Raw genomic sequence first — 22,972 nt, forward strand, 5'->3', positions numbered from 1 at the left:
TACACTTGTAAAGTCAAATTGGCAGTTTAAAACTCCACACACAAACACTGCAGTGGCAGGTCTGAGCCATGTTTACAGGACTACTAATGTGGGTGGCACAAACAGTGCTGCAGGCCCACTAGAAACATTTGATTTACAGGCCCTGGGCGCCTCTAATGCACTGTACTAGGGACTTACCAGTAAATCAAATATGCCAATCAAGGATAAACCAATCACCAATACAATTTACATAGGGAGCACTTGCACTTTAGCACTGATGAGCAATGATAAAGTGCGCAGAAGCAAACAAACTGCAAAAACAGAGTCCAGCATTCCATAAAAACAGGAGGTCAGAAGGCAAAAAGACAGGGGAGACACGCCAAAAAGCTGCTAGGTCTAAAAAGTATGTACATGTGTAAAAAGGATTGGTCATGCGTATGCATCGGTCCTTTGTATTAAACCTGCATACTCACAATCCCTTTGCACAATCATGAATCCTCTGAGTTCCTTTTCATTAAAAGAAAGAAAAATCTTTAGGGCCTGATGTTTTAGGTGGTTTGTGTAAAGTGATATTTGCTTTAACACGTGTGGTTACAGTTTACAGACTCAATCCACTCTATCACCGTAAGAGTATTACTAATGGTACAAGAGTTTCGCGTGTGAACCAGCATTAGGTGGAGAAAAGTGACATATTGTATTTTCCTTGGACGTACTTAGGCTTTGTTTGTCCGTAAATAAGTGAGTACGAATTATTGGCGAGGTTCGTAATATACAGAGGTCCAAAATTATTCTACAAAGAAATCCTTACTTGTTAAGTAATCAGAAGTTTTGTACCTGCTTTAGTTTATATTCAACCACAGTCACATTTAATGCATCACCCCTAAACTGCATTGTGAATTAGCAACATGCACTGGCTGATCATTCTAGCAAATCAAAATTAATTTGTAGGACATCAAAGTGTGAAGAAGAATAGCACCAATATATTTTTATCTTTTCAAATTAATTATTAATGGACCTATAATCAAAATGCAATCAACTGCTACTGTGGTCTTTGCCCTCGTAGTTTATGAGATCATCACAACGCCTCAATGGTAATATTGGACCATATTACACAGTCTCCTGTGATGTATCCTCTATAGCAGTGTTTCCCAACTGTGGTCCAGGGACCCCTGGGGGTCTGCGAAGCCACCTCAGTGGGTCCACAACTGCTTAGAAAATTAAATAATATTATCAGATTAGGTCTCCAGTTTTCGGTAATGACTCAGTGAGGGGTCCCTGGATTCCAATAATGATAAAGTGGGGGTCCCCGTGGTTCGAGTATTGTTAAAGTGGGGGTCCATAGAAGTCAAAAGGTTGGGGACCACTGCTCTATAGACACACTAATTTTGTTAATATGGAAGGTAATCGCCCTTTTTTAACCAATCTCTAGCTCTTTTTATAGGGTGGGCAGCAGTAAACCCAGTTCGATTTTTGGATTATCATGGTCGTTTATTTTAGGGGTTGGGGAGATCTCCCAACCAATCTCTTTATTTATTTCTTTTATCAGGTTAAAACCCTTATAAATTGTTTTCCTTTTTTAGAGTTAGTACACACGCTCATACAGAATGCTAGTGGTTTCAGTATTTATTCACACAATTAGATCTTGCTCACACATTTCAGCACAGAGGCCTTGTTCAAGGGCAATATGATGTGCAATATTAATATGCTAAACATAAAAAGCAGACTGATGCTATACAACTGAATACATACTAAGCGCGATCTGAGAGTGTAGTTGCTCACATATTAACAATGTTCCAATGTCCATAAGCAATTTCCTCTCATGTTGAAAATCAATGTTATTTGTTTAAAACATAAACTTAATGTTATTATGGACAATGTGACCACTTACTCAAACATGTCTTCTGCAGGGTATACACACAATTATAGAAATCATTATGCCCACATGGGTTAAATATCATCTGTATTCCAACATCAATATATACCACAATGCATCAGTAAATTAAATAACATATCCTACATTTTCGTGTCAGGGAAGCACTCCCATAAAACTGTAATTTTACCAGTCACTATCCTGCCCCAGTGGACCCCACATAATATTGCAAAGATCATATATTTTTTTCTTTTATCAGTGATATCGTTAATAATGGCATTTAACATGTCAATACTGATGTAATAAGTGAGGTCAGAAGCAGTGCATTACTGGGGTGGAGGGCAAGTTATGGTTATATAGCTGAATACTAACCAGACAATTTCACTGCCTTTTAGGTTTTGGTTTGTAACCTTAACAACACTTTAAATGTGTTTTTTACAAAGCATTTCAGAAGTCTTTAAAAATATATGTTAAACTAGCCATAATTTCACTTTAACATTTAATTCAGTGGATTTCCATTTTTTATCGTACTCCACATGGACTTGTTTTTGGCCCCTCAGTCACCGTATATACCTAACAATCACTGTTGGACTTGGCTCTCTCTGCAGGGTCACCACCAAGCTTTTTGCCTTCACCCCTCCATTTACTGAATCTTGTTTTTGTGGGCATTGGGAGCCTGTGCACTTTACAGCTGCTAACCAGTGCTACAGTGCTTGTGCTCACTCCCTAAAACATGGCAAAATCGGCTTATCAGTGAATGGCATATTTAATTTATGTATATGTTCCTAGTAAAGTAGTATACCATACATCCAGGACCAGTAAATTAAATACTAGAAGGCCTGCAGCACTTTTTGTGCCACCCCATAAAGTAGCCCTCTAAAATATGTCTCAGGCCTGCCACTGCACCCTGTGTGCAGTCTACTGCCAATTCGATGAACCATTTGCCAAGCCTAAAACTCCACTTTTAATTCATACAGGTCAGCCCTAAGGTAAGCCCTGAACAGCACATAGTGGAGGGTGCATTGTATTTAAAATATTTGACATGTATTTATACGTTTTCATGTCCTAGTAGTGAAAAGTTCACAAATTCACTTTTCAGTACTGTGAGGCCTACCTCGCCCATAGGTTAACATTGGGTTACCTTATTACATTTAATAAGTGGTAACTTTTATTTGGCATGTCCCTAAAAAATTGCAATTTAAAAATCCTCTTTTATGCAAAGTCAGACTTTACGTTAGTTCTGAAAATGCCTCTTTTACAAAGTTGGCATTTCTTTGACTTAACCATTTGGTGCCTGAAGCCAGTATTCTAGGTCACATGACTAGGTGTAGTTAGCAGTTGGTCTTTGTGTATTCCTCCCAGACACTAACACAAAAGAGAACTGGGTGTTAGAAGGATAGGCCATCCTTATAGGATGGGAGGGGACTGAACTGTGCACAGCCCCACTTACATTTCAAAGGAGCTGCCTCAGCACACACACACACAAAAGACTTCACCCTAGCGTTTTGTCACCCCAGGCATCCTGTGACCAAATCAGGGAGGAAGGAAATTCCAGAAACATCTGTGAGGGGAAATGCTAGAAGTTTTTTCCACTTCAAAACTGGCACTAGGAATGACAATAGGCCTCTCAGAGCCACTCTTCAGTACACCCCTGGACCTGTGGATACTACAGAAGAAAGACTACCCTGCTGCTAGAAGACTGTCCTACTGTTTGAGGCCTGTCTTGCTCTCTGAGAATGAAGACTGGACCTGCCTCTTCATCCCACACAGAGTGACTCCAAGGGTCAGCTGGCTGACCTCCTGTTCTGAGCTACATTGACCCAAAAAGCTCCAGAGGCTTCCCTGCAACTGCCCAGCTGACCTCCTGAAACTGGCCTTGCCTGGACCTGCAAATTGACCTGCTTGAGCCCTGCTGGCCTCTTCTAGAGTGAGTCCTTGATCACTAACAGGCCCGTCCCCAGTCCTGGGACCTCGGTTGTTATTAGAGTGCACACCTCTGAGGAAGAAGGAGAAATCCTGAAGATTGGGGGTCTTCGCAACCGCAAACGGGTCCATTCATGCAGACATCTCACTGCCCACGATAATCACCAACAACAGGCTCAGGTGGATCCACCTCAATGTGCTATGGTGACCGCAGACAATGACTGGTAAGTGAGATCTGCTCTTCATGCTACAGCATCAACAGCCTGCGGTGACCAACAACGCAAAGCTCCAGCAGCGTCATCCTTGACACCTGACAGGAGTTTCATGGTACGGTGACAACCATCTGTGATGCCCAGCCTACTCTTCACGCAACAGCACTAACCATCCACGATGCTCTCTCTGAGGCCTCCTCCAGTATGAACTGGACACTTTGCGCAGACTTTGAGAAGGCAACATTTTCAGTGGGATTAACCTGGTTTCTGTATCCAGTCCGTGCTCCAGCCCATGCTTCACTGTAGTCGGACTGAGCTTGTGATTTTCCCCTGGTTTCGTATGACCAGATAACTGTGAATGGCTCTATGTGCTTTTGGGTGCTATAATTACCAAAATCTTTGGAACTGCATATCTCCAGTTCCACAGTCCATATCTACAGTTTTTGTTGTTTTGGTGTCAAATAATGTATTACATTCTACTATATTGTTCTAAATTGCTGTGTCACTTTAATCCTGTTTGAATGCTGCATAAACTCTCCCATCAACCAATAAACCAATTTCTCATACCACTATGCACAGACCTTTACTGTACGTAGGTGGGACTGACTGCAGTCCCTGTACACAATCTGCAGTAGGTAAATTACCCCTACAGCAAAGCAGGGGGTGGGCCCCGCGCTCCATTTTCTGCAGATAGGGAACCAATGCTGTGTACAGCCTTCAGGCATGTGCAGTTGGAAATGGACCAATGGCATGGCCTTCACCAGTCTCTGAAGCCCACCCTCCATGAGTAGACAGCCATCTCCTGTGGGCTACACGCGGGGGAAGGCCTAACCCCCGCCTTGTTCTGTGACCCACCCTCCATGGATGGGGCAATCCCCGCATGTAGCCTCTAGCCATTTGTTGCAGAGGTGGTTGCAATTCCCAGCCTGAAGCCAAGTCCTGCACAAAGTCCACTACGGACAACCAATATTCTTTTGTTGTTTGTTTGTGTGTTTTTTAGGGTTCGCTTTGTTGAGTTCTTCATTGGGTGTTTTTTTCTGGAAACATTCTTTTACCATTGCCACAAACACATTTATTTGGACATTTTCACTTTTTTTTAATTTTGAAAAATATTCTTTTGATGTTTCCAAGGTGCTGTCTTTAGGAGGCTGATTCCTTTTCTCAGTCTAAAGATACAGAGAGAAAAGTATGCCTCTAAAGGGTTTGCCTCTTATTTCTTGCGGCTGTGTTTTTTTTTTTGTAGATAGTCTGCATGGTTTAACTAATCAGATTGCTCCTTTTTAGTGTTGAGCGTGCAAAGTAATCAGTCCCTGTTGTTATCTTTCTATGGGCTTGTAACCACACCCATCACTCTGGTTGGTTCTTGGCCTTGCCTTTTAAAATTTGCTTGATTTGATTAGTGAAAGGCATGCAGACGTCATGCCTTTTTGCTGGTGTTTAGCCCTCCTCGAGCGTACCGGCCAACTGCTGAAAACATATGAGGTTCCATGTATGGTTCCTGGACTACTTTTTCTCTTTGTTTCGTAGGCAGTGTCATCTCGCTGGGCAGTAGTTGAGGGCTTTGCATGACATCGGTCCTGTTACATAGATAACTGCACTTTTTCCAGTTACATGGATAATTGCACTTTTGCCCATACGTTTCTTCTGTTTCCTTTTGTGTGTTTGCTTCAAGCACATGGCAGCCATCGGCTCGCTTATGTGAAACTGTTTATATTTTCATTTTCAGTTTATGTGGCAAGAAACGTCCTGTTAGGAGTTTACAACGCTAATAGCTCTAACTCGAGCAAACGTGAGACCCATTGCATTACAAATGCTTGTCTTATATTATGTTCGTGAGCCCACTCTTCGATCATACAGATATCTGCAGAATCTTCCCAGTTTTGTTTTGCTTTATTCGTTTTCACCTTGAACATCTGCATTTATCGTACTGCGATGTGTGTTTCCATGGACACCTAGGCCCTCATTATGACGTTGGCGGGCGGCTGAAGCTGTTTTTTTATTACCGCCTTGGGGATCTACCCTATTACATGAATAATTGCATGTTTGCTGATATGTTTGACTGCGAGTGAACTTTTTCCTTTTGTGTCTCTCCTTCGTGCTCACGCTTATGGCAGCCCTGGCACTTTGAATCGGCTCGCTTATGTCAACTGTTTTACTTTTCATTTTCAATTTATGTGGCAAGAAAAGTCCAGTTAGGAATTAAGGGCCAGACGTAGCAAGATATGCTTTTGCGATTCTGAAATTGCGAGTTGGTGCGACTCGCAATTTCAGAATCGCAAAAGCATATGCAGAATGGTGTCTCTCTCCTTCGCACTCACGCTTATGGCAGCCCTGGCACTTTGAATCGGCTCGCTTATGTCAACTGTTTTACTTTTCATTTTCAATTTATGTGGCAAGAAAAGTCCAGTTAGGAATTAAAGGCCAGATGTAGCAAGATATGCTTTTGCGATTCTGAAATTGCGAGTCGCACCGACTCGCAATTTCAGAATCGCAAAAGCATATGCAGAATGGTGTCTCAGACACCTTCTGCGACTCGCTATGGGGTCGCAGAGACCCACCTCATCAATATTCATGAGGTGGGTCGCATTTTGCGACCCCATAGCGAGTCCCTGCACTCACAGGGATGGTGGCCTGCTGAAGTCAGCAGACCTCCATGTCTGTGACTGCTTTTTAAATAAAGCAGTTTTTTTTTCATTTTGCAACCCGTTTTCCTTAAAGGAAAACGAGTTGCAAAATGAAAAAAATACCGAAACCATTTGGTTTCGTTTTTTCAGAGTAGGCAGTGGTCCATAGGACCACTGCCTGCTCTGAAAAATATTTTTGTCGACATTCACAAAGGGGAAGGGGTCCCATGGGGACCCCTTCCCTTTTGCGAATGAGATACCACCAGTGTGACACTGGTGGTAACTGCGAGTTGCTTTGCGACCGCATTCGCGGTCACAAAGCATTTCTGAATTGCAATGCGAGTCGCAAATAGGAAGGGAACACCCCTTCCTATTTGCGAGTCGCATTCATAAATTGCGAGTCGGTACCGACTCGCAATTTGTGAATGTGCATCGCGTTCGACCGTTTGCCTGGCGCAAACTGCGGTTTTCGACATGCAAACGGCTTGCTACATCTGGCCCTTACAACGCTAATAGCTCTAACCCGAGCAAATGCTAGACCCATTGCATGGCAAATGCTTGTTTTGTTTCCTGCCTCTTGTGTTTGTCAGTAAGCACTCATGTTCACGCGTGTGGTTCGTTTTCCGCTTTTTCCCTTCATTTTTTCCTGATTTTTCATAATCAGTGAATACATGTAGTTGTGTCTTGTGTGTGTTTTGTACATTTGTTTGTGGCTTTATAATTTATATAGCATGAAATCGACCCAGGTATTGAATCCTCAACAGTGGCTCTCCCTGCACAGTGGGAGAGCTGATACTACAATATTCACTGCACTCTCGGAAACTCACCCCATAATGCTTTGCAGGGCATTCCTTTTACAGCACACTTTGCCCATAACTTATCCTGTGGTGGTCCTAGGACAATGGGACCACCACCAAAACATTCAGAGCTTGTGCTTTTTCTGTCCAGGTCATCGTCTGAGTCACACTAGGTTAGAGGGAGGCCCCAAATCATAACCTGTTGCATAATTTGATGTATATTTCAACTCTCTTATAGCTTGAGCTTTTGTTTTGATAGCTGAGAGGAGTTTGTGTTACAAGGGTCTTGTTTATAAAAAAATGTTTTGATTGTTTTCTGCCTCTTGTGTTTGTCAGTAATCACTTGTGTTCACACGCGTGGTTTGTTTTTGCTGTTTGCCCTTCACCTTTTGATGACTTTACATAATCATTAATTCATGTAGCTGTGTCTTGTGGTGTTTTGTACATTTTTCTGTGGATTTATATAGCATGAAATCGACCCAAGTATTGAATCCTCAAAAAGGTAGACTTCTTCTCTCCTGTTAGTATTGTAAAAACGTACTACACAATCCTTTCAGGTGGTGATTTGTCTCCACGTTGTTCTGCCTGTTAATCCTCTTCATAGACTTATAAGTTTCCTTTCTCCTCTTCCTGTCCAGAAGCCACTGTGTTGCAGAAAAAAATGTTGCATCACCAAAAATGAGGAGTCCACAAAAAATACTAGACCAGCCTCCTTTGCTGTAGACCTTTCCTATGGCAGGGAGTGTAATGCTTTGTTTGAAAAGGTCAAGAAGTATTTGAAAGTGGAACTATACTTTCACTGGAATCATTTTTTTTTTTTTGGTGACCTCCAAAAATTTGTGAATCCTCTGTGGCATCAAGGTAATGCCTTGGAGCTGCCATTCTAGTTCCAGGTACTGCCTCTGTAAAATGGACATATTCAAAGTACCACTACAGGTGTGAGTTTTAAGTTTTACTTAGCAAATCTCTGCCCTCAAACAATAAAAAAAAGTTTGTTTTGGTACCAAAACTAACTTTATAAATAGCTGCCGAAAGGAAGTACCTCCTTCTAGAACTTGTGGCTTTGTTTCTATTGAAGCCAGGGAGGAGTTTCAAATCTTAAAACATAACAAGCATTTGCAATGCAATAGGTCTCGCATTAGTGGGAGTTAGAGCTGTTGGCGTTGTAAATGATAATGACAATCTCGCTTTTGGGACCTCATAAATATTTAGCTTTGTCAGAAATAAACTGTTTGTGCCTTCCTTCATACACTTGGCATTAGACTGTAATGGGCCGAACAGCCTTGCTCCAAACGTTGCTGGGAGCCTAGTGTTAGAGTAGTTAGGGACCCCTACACCACTCTATCTAGACATCATGTCCTCAGTTAAGCTCACCTCTCAGGCCCTGAACTCTCAATATGAGGGCTTAACTTTCCAAAATTTAAGTGAGATGTGTGCTGAGAGAAATCTGAAGACAGGGAGAAATCCCAACAAGAGTCTGCTTCTGGGCTTGCTCCTCCCGGCTGATCAGGACACTGCTGACAGCCAGGAGAAGGAAGGGGAAGCAGAGTCTGATCCACAAATCCCAGCTAGGATAGTTCAGGCACACACTGGGGATCACCACAGCCCTGCCAGAAGCCTAGTAGGTAGTGAGAAGGGGGGCCACCTTTACTCCAAGAGGCCTGGTTCAGCGGGTCCCCAGAAGGAAGAATAGATCCTTCCCTGCTAACTCTCACTTACCCTCAGTATCTGAGAGGACCCACTGTCCCAATTCAGGAGAGGATTCCCTAGATATGGAATTGAGACAACTGACATTGGATGAGGCTAAGCTGAGACTGCAGCAGCAACAGCTTACCCTGGATAGGGAGGCTCTAGAAGCTGAGAGAGAGAGAAGCAGAGTGTGGGGTTAGTACCCCATGGCAGCAGCAATTTCAGTTTCAGGGACACTAGGGTCAGGGAGGATTCTTTTGACTCTAGGAACCTGAAAAAGGTAGTCCCACCTTACAAGGTGGGAGATGATATCTATAAGTGGTTCACTGCTTTGGAGAGGGCCTGTAAGGTACAGAGGGTCTCTCAAAGGCAGTGGGCAGCTATATTGTGGCTCTCCTTCTCTGACAAACGTAGTGACAGACTTCTCACTGTCAGAGAAGAAGATGCAAAGAATTACACAGTTTTGAAAGCAGCACTATCAGATAGGTTTGGTCTGACTTCTGAACAGTATAGGATTAAGTTTAGAGAGACCAGAAAAGAGTCCTCCCAAGATTGGGTAGATTTTGTGGACTGCTCTGTGAAAGCTCTGGAAGACTGGTAGCATGGGAGCAAAGTAAGTGGCTACCAGGGCTTGATTAACCTAATCCTAAGAGGGCACATTTTAAATAACTGACCAGCTGCATCAGTACTTGGTGTACTCTGATCTGACCTCTCACCAAGAATGGGGAAAGAAGGCATACCAATGGGTCTGCACCAGGGTGAGTAGGAAGGCTCACACAGGTGGTGACCACAAAAAGAAGGAATCAGGTAAGTCTCAAGACAAGAGTGGGAACAAAGATAAACACAACGAGTCTTCATCAGGCCCAAAAAACTCCTCCAGGGGTAAGAACAAATCATCTTTCTCCTCTTCCAGCTTCAAAAAGCCTTGGTGCTATGTTTGTAGAAACAAAGGCTAAAGGGCAGGGGACAGCTCCTGTCCTAAGAAAAGCACCAAGCTTTCCACCACTACTCACTCCACTTTTACTCCTAGTGTCCCTAGCGATAGCAGTAGGGGTGGGACTACTAACAGTAGTCAGTCCAAGAGTGTAGCTGAGCTCATCTTAGGGACTGCAGTGGGGTTTGGGCTAGTTAGAAAGACCACTGAGGCTGTCATTGTCTCTGATGGGGCATTGACTTTGCCACCCTTGATGCCGCTCCCCTTAATATGGGTAAGTACAGGCAGCATCCCCTAATTAATGGTGTTGAGGCTGAGGCCTACAGGGACACAGGTGCCAGTGTCACTAAGGTGACTGAGAAACTGGTGTCTCCTGTAGGAAGCTTGCTCTGTATATACTATCTCAAAGTGAGTGATAGTGTGCAGAGAGTCCAGGGGTTCCCCTTAGAGGTTGATAGTGGCGATAATACTAATGCACTATTTATGGTAGTGTGGTCGAGCAGTTAGGCTTAGCAGAGGACAGTGTTAAGCATTTGTTGTACACACACAGGCAATAAATGGGAACTCACACTCAAAGATTTAACTCCAAGCCAATAGGTTTTTATATAGAAAAAATATTATTTTCTTAATTTATTTTAGAATCACAAGATTCAGATTTCAAGTAAGTACATAAATTGTAAGGTACTTGGCATAGGCGAATATAGAGATTTGAAGTAAAACAGTAATGTACACAGTTTGGCATAAAATGGCAATAAGCTATTTTAAAAGTGGACACTGCAAAATTCAACAGTTCCTGGGGGAGGTAAGTAAAGGTTAGTTTGTCAGGTAAGTAAAGCACTTACAAGTTCAGTCTCCGGGGCATAGGCAGCCCACCGTTGGGGGTTCAAGTCAACCCCAAACCCCCAGCACCAGCAACACAGGGCCAGTCAGGTGCAGAGGTCAAATAGGGCAAGATGGAGGTTTTCTAAGGAAGGGGTCACCTCAGCTCTGGACACCTTAGGGGCTGTCCTGGCTGGAGAGTGACTCCTCCTTGTTTTTCTCATTATCTCCTCCGGACTTGCTGCCAAAGGTGGGGGCTGTGTCCAGGGGGGCTGGCATCTCCACTAGCTGGAGTGCCCTGGGGTGTTGTAACACCAGGCTTGAGCCTTTGAGGCTCACTGCCAGGTGTTACAGTTCCTGCAGGGGAGGGGTGAGGTACCTCCACCCAGGACAGGCTTTGTTCCTGGTCACAGAGTGCACAAAGGCACTCACCCCATGTGGCCAGAAACTAGTCTGGAAGTGGCAGGCTGGCAGAGACCGGTCAGCCTAGCCCTAGCAGTTGGGCTGGCATGCAGGGGGAATCCCTAAGATGCCCTCTGGGTGCATTTCTCAATAAATCTCACACTGGCATCAGTGTGGGTTTAGTGTGCTGAGAAGTTTGATACCAAACTTCCCAGTATTCAGTGTAGCAATTATGAAACTGTGGAGTTCGTGTTTGACAAACTCCCAGACCATATATACTCTTTATGGCTACCCTGCACTTACAATGTCTAAGAATTGACTTAGACACTGTAGGGGCATAGTGCTCATGCAGCTATGCCCTCACCTGTAGTATAGTGCACCCTGCCCTAGGGCAGTAAGGCCTGCTAGAGGGGTGACTTATCTATGCCACAGGCAGTGGGCTTTGGGCATGGCACTCTGAGGGGAGTGCCATATCGACTTAGTCTTTTTCTGCCCACCTGCACATACAAGCTGTGAGCCAGTGTGCATGTGCTGAGTGAGGGGTCCCCAGGGTTGCATAATACATGCTGCAGCCCTTAGAGAACTTAGAGAACTTGGCATCAACAAAAGGCAAACCTTTAGGGGGTAACCATGCCAACAGTGGCATTTTCCTACACATAAGCAAAACACCTACTTGGTCACACATACCAAGTGACTGATATTCATAATAACACCTTTTGCCACCCCATGGCAGTTATTGATTTCAGCTTGGTGGGTTACTGGTCCTAAGAAAGTTATGGTTTCCTCAAACCTACCGGTAGAGTGTCTACTAGGGAATTACTTGGAGACTTCAGCTTGGGCTGAGGTGGAATTGGAGGCCCATGCAGCAATGCTGGTCATCCCAGGGAATATCTTCGCCCTCACAAGAGAACAGGCTAAAAAGCAAAAAGAGCAAGGATCCTTAGAGCCTGGAACAATGCCCAAGAGCTTCCTAAACCCAAGAGCAGGAAGGGTATGAAGGTACCCCCTGCTACATCCTCCAGTGAGGATTCAACTGCTGAGGAAGAGGAATTCACTCCTGGGGTGGAACCTACACCAGAAGAGCTGAGCTCTTGAGTGCAGGGTGGCCACCAGGGAAGAACTCAGTAGAGAGCAACAAACTTGTCCCACACCGGAGAGTTTGAGGCAGCAAGCTGCAGCACAAGAGGGAGGGGATGTCAGTGGCACCCATAATGTGTATTGGGAAAACAGTCTCCTATATTCAGACTCAAGGGATCCTAAACCTGGTACCGCCAAGGGATTGGTGATTCCTCTGCAGTTTAGGGAATTCCTGTTGACCTTGGCACGTGACATTCCCCTAGCAGGTCACCTGGGGCAAAGCAAGACTTGGAACAGGTTTGTCCCACACTTTCACTGACCTCCACATGTCTGAACACGCAAAGGAGTTTTGTCACTCCTGTGTCACCTGCCAAGCCAGTGGCAAGACAGGTGGTACTCCAAAGCCCCCCTTAATTCCACTTCCTGTGGTTGGGGTTCCCTTTGACAGGATTGAGGTGGACATTGTTGGCCCCCTGGACCCCCCAACATTTCTGGGAACAGATTCGTACTGTTAGTAGTGGACAATGCCACCAGGTACCCAGAGGCCAGTCCTCTTAGAACCACTACAGCTCCTAAAGTAGCAAAAGCCCTTCCTAGTATCTTTTCAAGGGTGGGTTTTCCTAAAGAGGTGGTATCAGACCGGGGTGAAAACTTCTTGTCTGCTTACCTGAAAGTCATGTGGAAGGAATGTGTTGTTATTTTCAAGTTCACCACTCCGTACCACCTTCAAACAAATGGTTTAGTTGAGAGGTTTAATAAAGCTCTCAAGGGTATGGTAAAAGGACTCTCTGAAAAACTCAGAAGGAGGTGGGATGTCTTGTTACCATGCCTCGTTTTCACCTATAGGGAGGTCCCTCAGAAGGGTGCGGGCTACAACCCATCTGAACTTCTGTTTGGGCACCCTGTTAGGGGTCCCCTTGCTCTTGTTATAGAAGGCTGGGATCAACCTCTAAAGCCTCCTAAACAAGACATTGTTGATTATGTGCTTGGCCTCACATCAAGGATGGTTGAGTACCTGAAGAGGGCTACTAAAAACCTTCAGGCCAGCCAAGAGTTACAGAAACAATGGCATGACCATAAGGCTGCCCTAACTGTTTATCAGCCTGGAGCGAAGGTGTGGGTCCTGGAGCCTGTGGCTCCCAGTGCACCCCAGGACAGGTGGAGTGGTCCCCACACTATTGTGGAGAAAAAGGGTGAGGTTACCTACTTGGTAGACCTTGGCACTCTCAGAAGCCCACACAGGGTGCTCCATCTGAATCGCCTTAAACCCTATTATGACAGGTCTGATATGACTCTGCTCATGGCAACTGATGAGGGACAGGAAGAAGATAGTGATCTTCTCCCTGACCTCTTCTCCCACAGTTAAGCTCATGGCTCAGTTGATGGGGTAGTGCTTGCTGACTGCCTCTCTGAGTCCCAAAAAGAGGACTGCAGAAACCTGCTAGAGCAGTTCTCAGAACTGTTCCCCCTGACACATGGTCAAACCACATGGTGTGAACACACCATTGACACCAGGGACAGCTTGCCTGTCAAGAGCAAAATCGACAGGCAACCTTATCATGTAAGGGAATGCATCAAATATGAAGTTCAGAAGATGCTAGACCCAGAGGTCTTTGAGCCCTCAGATAGTCCTTGGGCTAGCCCTGCAGTGCTTGTCCCAAATCCTCACTCCCAATATGGCAAAAGGGAAATTAGGTTTAATTCAGACTACAGAGGTTTCAGCACTGTTACTAAAACATATGCTCATCCTATCCCTAGGGCAGATAAGCTTATAGATACTCTGGAATCTACCAAGTATCTGAGCACCTTTGATCTGACGTCTGGCTACTGGCAGATCAAGTTATCTGAGGATGCTATGCCAAATACAGCATTTTCCACCCCTAGTGGCCACTATCACTTTACTATGATGCCCTTTGGGTTGAAAAATGCACCTGCCACATTCACTGTGGGGCAGGGTAGTGGCTCCTGCCCCAATCGGACACTCCAACTGGAACTGGACTTGGTCCCCTTCATTTGCAGGCCCTCTTCTGTCAGGATCCATCTTCTGTTTCTTCCAATCTTGCTTGGGTCTGCACAATCCTTTTACAAAGTTTACCTATGGGTCTGTGAAAAAGTAGGTACTTATCTCGTCGCTCCTTGTCGCTGGGGGACATTCTTGTACTTTCCCTTTGGGGTTCCTAGTTCCTCCAGCTCCCCTCTATAGATTCCACTTCGTTGGGTGGGGGTCTGCTTTTCACATTCCATTTACTTTTGCATTCCATATATGGTTTGGTCTCCCCCCAGGGTCTCTATTATTTACTGTTAATTCACTGTTTTCTATTGCTTCCATGCCCATTCCTGATTACTAATGTGCACATAATAGTGTGTTTACTCACCTGCAAGTAGAGTATTGCCTATACTGTATTTTAGTGTTTGTGTTACCATAATAAAGTGCTTTTATCTTTGGTACACTGTGTGGTTCTTTCATATGTGTAAGTGCTGTGTGACTATACTGGTATTGCATAAACTTGCATTTCTCCTAGACAAGCCTTTGCTGCTCATCCACAGCTACCTCAAGAGAGCCTGGCTTCCTAGATAGTGACTACACCTCACTAATAGGGGGTACCTGGGCCTGGTATAAGGTGATAACACCATAGGTGCTCAGCACACACCAGGCCAGATTCCTACACACTCTTCCCAAAAACTTGTTATAGCAGGACAATTTTCATCTTCCAGAGTTCGGTTGAGAGTGTTGGCCTTTGCGGGCAGGAAAAACTAGGCAAGTTGTGTTCCCCTTCAGTTTACAATAATTCTTCATATCATTTGTTTATACTCCTGTCTATTTTGTAAAGCTAAGGCTTGCTGGGTTGGGGCATTTCACAGCATTAAGAATATTGTAATGCAGGTCCATATGTGAGATCTCCATTCAGAAGTTGTACACACTCATAGCTAGCCAGATAGTCAGTCATGCAGGATCATCAGCTTGTATCTTGTACTTAGAAAAGTGAGGTTCATTACCTCAAAGGTTGACGGGTGGTAACAAAACTGTTGTGGTGTGAAGTGAAAACCTTCTTAATGGCTGGCAGGCAGGGTTGGTTCGTCACACGTCGGCTCAAGGCATTCCACGGTTGTAGGCCCAGAAGTCTGAAGGGTCTATTGCCATCCTTTCTTGCTTTAATCTGGCGTGGTTGATCCAGTGAGCAGTTTCTGCAGGCAGTTTGAGTCTTGTCCCTGGAAAGCTTTCTAGCAGTAGAGTATTCTGTATGCAATCATTTGCTCCATTGGGGGCCAATGGATGCCTTTCTGAACTGGGATGATGTGGGTCGACTTCTCTAAGTTCAAATGAAGTATAGTTACTCTGTTCTGTAACCTTTGGATCTACTGAATTTCTTTCCCCATGCCCTGCTTTAGAATGTATGACGGGAGGCACAGGTATACTGTCACATAAACCTTTCTTTTTCTGGCTGGCTCTGTCTCATGACCCTTCCCTTTAAAAGCAGGCTGCAAATTATCTGAAGATCCATTCAGACTTGTCTTTTCTATTACGCAAACAGAAAATCCTCCAAACCTCTTTTAATGGTTTGACTAATTTGTGCGGTGGGCTGTGTTGTTCTTATTAAATATATTTTGGTCACGGGTGCTTAATCACATTACAAGTCGCCCAATGAACTATGAATTTACTGGTGCAATATAAAACAGTTGGACCCAGCTTAGGCAGAGTCAGTGCATGTGGTATATTCAACTCTCACATTTTAAAGATAATACGACCCCACTATTTATCTTTACATCAGACAATCTGATAGGTCACAAATTATTGGATTATACTTCCAGCGGCCAACATATTACTCAACGGTATTTATTAAATTTGTAAGGTACATTTATATGGTAAAATAAAATTGTATATTTTGAACAGTGCTGTTCTTTCGCCGAGTGTGTCTGATTGACGATGGTTGTGTTGCAGTCTGTGATTAATTTATGTTATGAGTATGAGGAGAAATTGCACTGCTACCTCTGTTACACCTGCCATGCAAGAGACAGGATTGTACTTGGGCTGACTTAAGTCGTATTATAATGAAATAAGAATAATACGTTGTCGAGTCCGAATAATGCTAAAACATTATAAAATGGAGCACTATTTTTTGCATAGAAAAATGATAAAATTAATCAATGGTGCTTTTCCGGTCTTCCCAGCTTTTTTTCTTCGATTTAGTGAGCACAAAATTACATTTCCGCGTATGTCGATATGTAAAAGGTGTCTGGCCTAGGCCCCAAAACGCTGAGATGTATATGGCAGGCAGCACAATGTCCACATACCCACTGTTGTCGAAATACTGTTTGAAGACATTCTTCTGCTGTTCGTACACTGGCACTTTTGTAGCCAGAAAGACGACCTTTCCCTTTTGTCCCTGGGGTTGGGTTTTAAGATGATGGTCACAAATTGCCAGCGATACAATGGTTTTCCCAGACCCTGTGGAATTTGAGAGAGAGAACAAAGATATATCAACAGAAATTGATGATTTATCAACAATGTCTTAATGTATTGCTCCGAAATCTAGGAAATCTTCCAGGTTCATTGGAACGAATCTGATTGTGGACCCTTTCATCTTACCGAAATGTAATCTTTAAACTATGACACTGACTACAGTGTTTAATTTGAGACGGTGGTTGCCCATGGGGCCCACCAGCATTCAGTTTTGGGGCTTGCCACTTATTTTACCTCATAAGACATTGACTGAGAGCAAAAGAGGGAAAAACAAGCAGTGGAAAAAAGAAGAAAGACAAAGATGGAATAACCGTCCGAAAGGGAGAAAGATGGAATCTGCAAGAGAGACATATAGAGAAAGAGTGTGTCTGGTAGCAGATTAAAGAGACATGAAGTAGATCCAAATCTGGTAGTGGATTAAGGATTTGATTGAACTTCAGCATTTAATAGCACCGGTCACAAGTTCCTGAGCAGAACTTTGGGCACCAGTGCTAATTTTTTTACAAGCTAATCACTGACCAATCGTCTCCTTTGAACAGTGAAAACTCATGATCACTTCATGAAGTAACTTTGTTTTCAAGGTGGTATTTTGTTTCCTTCTAGAACAAAACCATATGGGTTATTTTACTGGCAGTAAAGCTTTTGTGGTTCTAGATTATCATTGTAAGAATATCCCATCAAACATAGACCCAGATTTACACTTTTTGCTGCAAAACTGTGCAAACACAGTTTTGTGGCAAAAAGTATAGCTCCGACTTGCGCCATTCCACAGCGCCAGCTGGGCACCATTTTAAAGGAATGGCACAAGCCGGAGCTAAACTTGGGCTAGCATCTTAAAAAAAGATGCTAGACAGGTGTGGGTGGCAGTTGGGAAGGAGGGGGTTGTGCGTCACAAAATGATGCAAACCTGGTTAGAGGCAAAAAAATGCCTCTTACCAGACTAGTGCCATTTCCTGCCGCACAACCACCAACAACATGACTCCTGTCTTAGGAAAGACAGGAGTTATGCCCACCACCCCAATGGCCAGCACAGGGGACAAGGGTCCCCTGAGCATGGCCATTGCACCCTGTGTCATGCAGGGGGCCCTAAGTTAGGGTCCCAATGACAAAAAAAAAAAAAAAAAAAAAAAATACTTAACTGAACTTACCTGGGATGCGGTCCCCCATCCTCCGGTGTCCCTCTGGTGGGGGTGGGGTGTTCCTGGGGCTTAGGGAGGGCACCTGTGGACCCATTCCGTGGTGTTTAACCATGGAAATGGTTCCACATGTCCCCTAACACCTGGTCTGACCCAGTTGTTAAATAATGGTGCTAAGCAAGCTTAGCACTATTATTAAGCCCCTCCTCCTACCCGTGCGTCATTTTAGCACGGGAGGATAAATATGAAGCTATGGGGACAGCACCATTTTTTGGATGGGAACGCGTACTTTGCACCTCATTGACGCAAGGGAGGTTCACTCATCCAAAAATGGTGCAAACTCCTATATTTTGACATTCGACATGTCGAACATCAAAATATAAATATGGAGTTAAGTTTGTGCTGAATTAGCGTAAAAAAAAATGATGCAAATTCGGCACAAAAGAAGTATAAATATGGGCCATAGTGTCATAAACATCATTTACAAAAATATCTCATCTCATCAGTTTCTGACTTTATGAGCTCCTGAAATTTTATCATCATACTTTTTATGTTGTTACAATGACTTGGGCTGATGAATTGTTATCTTTGTAGAGCATTCATACTTTTATAGTGATGAAGCAGAAAAAGAAAGACTAACAAATATTCATATATCATGTAACAAAATCGTATAAGAAAATTTGATTTTAGCAAAGAAAAATAATGTATGTAGAAAATGTGCCCACGGAGTAGGTCGCCATTAGTATAAACAATCTTAATTAATCATGAAAATCGACAAATGTATTATAATGTCATAATTGCAGCTATATTTTATGATTTTCTTGTTAAACTGTTATATGCTTAGCTTAAATTTAGCAGAGACTTTGGCCTAGTGGCCTGGTCTCAATTTTAACTGCGTAAGTTTTCACTTGTATTAACAAAGACGTGTTTTAAACCTTTAAAAGCTGTATTTTTCCAGTAGAATGACTAATACACTTATCTCAAGGTTGCGTGTTAGGTAACTTTCATCCCCTTTGAAGCAAGGTCAGTTTCTGCAGGTGCAGACAATAAAGACACTGATGCAGAATTAATTGGCAACTTTGTTGCTACTTGTGTTCCAAAATTCCAAGGACACCTTATGCGTAGATGAGTATTAGGAGAAAAGACACTATTCATTGGTCAAAGAGAAATCACCCCATGGACCCTCCAATGGAAGAATCTGAAGAATTTGGAACTTTTCTTACTTAATCCCATCGGACGGAGAGAAACCAGCCATTTTTCTTTGAAGGCATTTTTTTGAGCCAGATTCGAGAATCCATTTTGTTGATGCTTTTTCTCTATCCCAGAGAGAGAGACTTTAAAGAATTCTCACCCTAGAGACTTTAACTTTAACTTTACTTTGCCTTGCCCATTCAATAACTTTTGTTCCCCCATTTTCCTTGCTGCTGCAAAGAAAACTTGCCTTAAACTTTGTCCCCTTGAAGTTTGCCCCATGCTGATCGAACCGGTACCTGAAGGACGAAGACTTTCCTTGAATGCTGATTGTATTTGGTAATTATAAAAGGATAAATGTATTATTCGTTGTATTTTCCTTTTTAGGTACCAACTGCTTATTTTTGACAGAGCCTAAGCTAGAAGGTTTCAAAATTTATGTTGATTAAATTCATTTTTGCATGAAGCCCCACATGCCAATGCTAATCAGAGGTTAGTTGAGGTATTTATTTGATGCACCATGCTGAATTTAAATCTTGTTATGCTGACCGATGTATGCAATTAGTCAATTTCAGTTACTTTTATTAGTGATTTGCATTGCTATAGCTGAGTGCATTATAATCCAAGTTTTGCGCAGATTGCGTTTCTTCCGTCGTTATGGACAGCCAGTAATGTTCGTATATGTGTATCATTTGATTTTGAGACTTATCTATATTGTGTTAGCTTTGTTAATATAGGGAAATAAACTCATTAACTTTTAATAAACAGGTGTGGTTGTTCATGACCGAAAGGTCATGGTGTGTCTAATTACTGATTTTCTGTTTAACTAATTTGTTGATTGATTACTAATTGAGTATTGGTTATTGATTATAAAAGACTATTGATTATTGATTTGAGGGATCCGACAATTCTTTGGATGAGGAGAACTCAACCCAGTCAAAAGGTTCACCGACCTCCGGCGTGTCCAAGCATAAGTAATTTATAAGGACTGGACGCGCTATCAGTAGATGGTAGCAGAGCTTGATGCTTTGGCCCTTTGGAACCCCATTTGAACAATAGACGGATTCAAGTTAGAATTTTCTTTAATAAAACAAGTTGGAGAGATGATGATGCCCTAAATCCCCAATGACTTTCCTGGAATCTCGGAGCTTGCGAATGGAGGAAATGGGGGTGTGAGAATGTTTTCGGCGTTTCTAGTGACGGTATGAGTGAAGTTAGGGTTTTGCGCTTGCATAGCTTATGCCGCAGATGAATTGTGAAGTTTGTGAGGATTTTAGGGGGTTACGAACTCCAATTAAAATTTTAGAGGAGTGGTACTCCAAAGTGTGAAAGTAGGGAAGTCGTCAAACTTCATATGTGTGTAGCGCTTTGTGCAGGAAAAATTGGCCACGTGGTTGTTGATGTTGAGACGGGCCCTGCGAGGTCAAGAGACTCCGGAGTATGTTGAAAAGTGTATGAGACACTTGACTGATGTTGTAATTTGTTCGATTTAATAGGTTGATCGGGCGTGGTCAACAAGTCAGTATGAATATTGAGGAATAAATGAAAATTTTCGACTTTGAGATTTGACGAATTCTAAGGTGCACTAGAATAGTTCATTGATCAGTTGAGAGTAAAGTTTGCAGGTCAAATTTTGCTTGCGAAAGTGGGAAACCAAGAAAGATGGAATAACTGCTGAGGCTAGTGAAAAATCCCTAAGGTTTCTGAAGCGATTGTATTACCTTTCCTGTAGTAAACCGACAGATTTGTTTTCTTTTTTTTGATTAGTGCTCACGATATATTGCAGAAATTAGTTTTGAGTGAAGCTGAATGAAGGAGGACAAGCCGCGAGACTTTGTCAGCCGCAGTGTGTGAGTGTGACGTAACTAGGAGCCGCACTGGGATAGGTTGGTTGGTGAGAAGGGTCGCGCATGGATTGGACGCAGTCCGTGAAGCGCAATTGGTGGGGAAAGGCAAGCAAAGAGTATTCTGGGAATTAAAGTCACTTATTGATTACATTTTGAGAAAATAAAGGACGGAAAGATGACATTTTTCAAAGCATTTAAGTGTGCCTTGAGGGGAGATGTATATATTAAAGCAAATATAGGAGAAGAAACACCGCCTGAGGGTACACCAGCTTACATCGTAATTGAAGAAAAGGGTGTCACACCATGTCTTTGGTTAAAGCAATGGTGTAAATTAACAGAAAAGCATGGAAGTGTAGCGTTTCCTATCCATGGGACGTTTAATCTAAGAGTTTTGGGGAATTTAAGATTTGCGTTATATGACATGAAAATAACACCAAGACAGCACAGTTTGAAGCATTAGCAATTTGGGAACAAATGGCTAGAAGGCAACTACAAAAGAAATTTGAGACAAGAGTGAGAAAAGTAGAAAAGACACTAGCGGATGCTAGATGGGATAGTGCTCAAAAGGTTTGGAGATCAGATATATTACAGGGAGTCAAATTGTTTCCAGAAATTACTGACGAAGCAGAGATGGAAGGAAAGAAAGCTTTCCATACAACAAACAGGAGTCAGTCCAAAGATAGAGAAAATAAAAGAACCTCGAAAAGGTCAGACGAATCAGACGATGAGGAGTTCATTCTGCAATTGTTAAATGACTGCGACCCACCATATGTGGAAAACTAAAATGGCCCAAGCACTAGTACTGACCCTCCAGAACCAATACAGGGTACTGTAACACCGAATTTGAGAAAACTGCAGAGGCAAAGTAGTCCTGATATGCCTTTTACACAAGAAATGCCACAAGTTCAGAGAATATGGGGGTCATTACAACATTGGCGGTAAAAGCCACTTACCGCCGTGCAGAAGACCGCCAACACACTGCCGTGGCCGCGGAAATCTGCCACAGCTATTGTGACACACATCCCGAAATCCGCCACAGCTATTATGACACACATCCCGAAATCCGCCAAAATTCAGACACCCACATAAGTCTGCCACACCAAAGGTCAGTGATAAACTGGCGAAAAAAAAACCTCCACCGTCACGCCAACAGAAATACGCCCATGCTATCACGACCCACGAATCCACGCGGCGGTCTTTCTACCGTGGTATTCCATTTGCTGTACACACCGCCACACTCAAAATACACACACATCTCCAAAACACCACCACAATGGACAATTCGAAATACACCCACCTGATACACATACACACACCACTCCCACACAATTAATACTATATAAAACACACACCCACATCACCCACAAACCCCTACGACCAAACATTCTGAAAGAAGGCCAGAGAGAGACAGCACTAGCAAGACCAACAGCATCCACAGGCACACAACACCATCACCCACACTACTTCCACACACAAAACACCACACACCACTACATATCACCACACTTATCACCACATACACCACCCCACACATCACCTACACCACCCCATGGCACGGCAAAGACACCCCAGGTTCTCGGAGGAGGAGCTCAGGGTCATGGTGGAGGAAATCGTACGGGTAGAGCCACAGCTATTTGGATCACAGGTGCAGCACACCTCCATTGCAAGGAAGATGGAGCTATGGCGAAGAATAGTTGACAGGGTCAACGCAGTGGGACAGCACCCAAGAAATCGGGACGACATTATGAAGAGGTGGAACGACCTACGGGGGAAGGTGCGTTCCGTGGTCTCCAGACACAACATCGCGGTACAGCGGACTGGAGGCGGACCCCCACCTCCTCCCCCACAACTAACAACACGGGAGGAGCAGGTCTTGACTATTATATATCCTGAGGGCCTTGCAGGAGTCAGTGGAGAAATGGACTCTGGTAAGTCAAATCTTAACTATCATATCCCCCACCCTACCTGCATGCTATCACAGACCCCCACCCTCACCCCCTCCCCTATCAC

At 43.5% G+C, this 22,972-nt stretch overlaps 1 protein-coding gene across 2 annotated transcripts in view; it reads right to left on the reverse strand.

The window, feature by feature from the left end:
• Positions 1 to 22,972, reverse strand: part of RIGI (RNA sensor RIG-I) — a 484,815-nt gene that overhangs the window by 146,206 nt on the left and 315,637 nt on the right. For both annotated transcript variants that reach the window (XM_069239695.1, XM_069239686.1), the window contains exon 8: positions 16,620 to 16,773. In XM_069239695.1, the coding sequence (XP_069095796.1) occupies positions 16,620 to 16,773 (154 nt within the window). The remainder of the gene's footprint in view (positions 1 to 16,619; positions 16,774 to 22,972) is intronic.

This window comes from Pleurodeles waltl, chromosome 1_2 (genome assembly GCF_031143425.1).
Source record: "Pleurodeles waltl isolate 20211129_DDA chromosome 1_2, aPleWal1.hap1.20221129, whole genome shotgun sequence".
Taxonomy (NCBI): Eukaryota; Metazoa; Chordata; class Amphibia; order Caudata; family Salamandridae; genus Pleurodeles; species Pleurodeles waltl.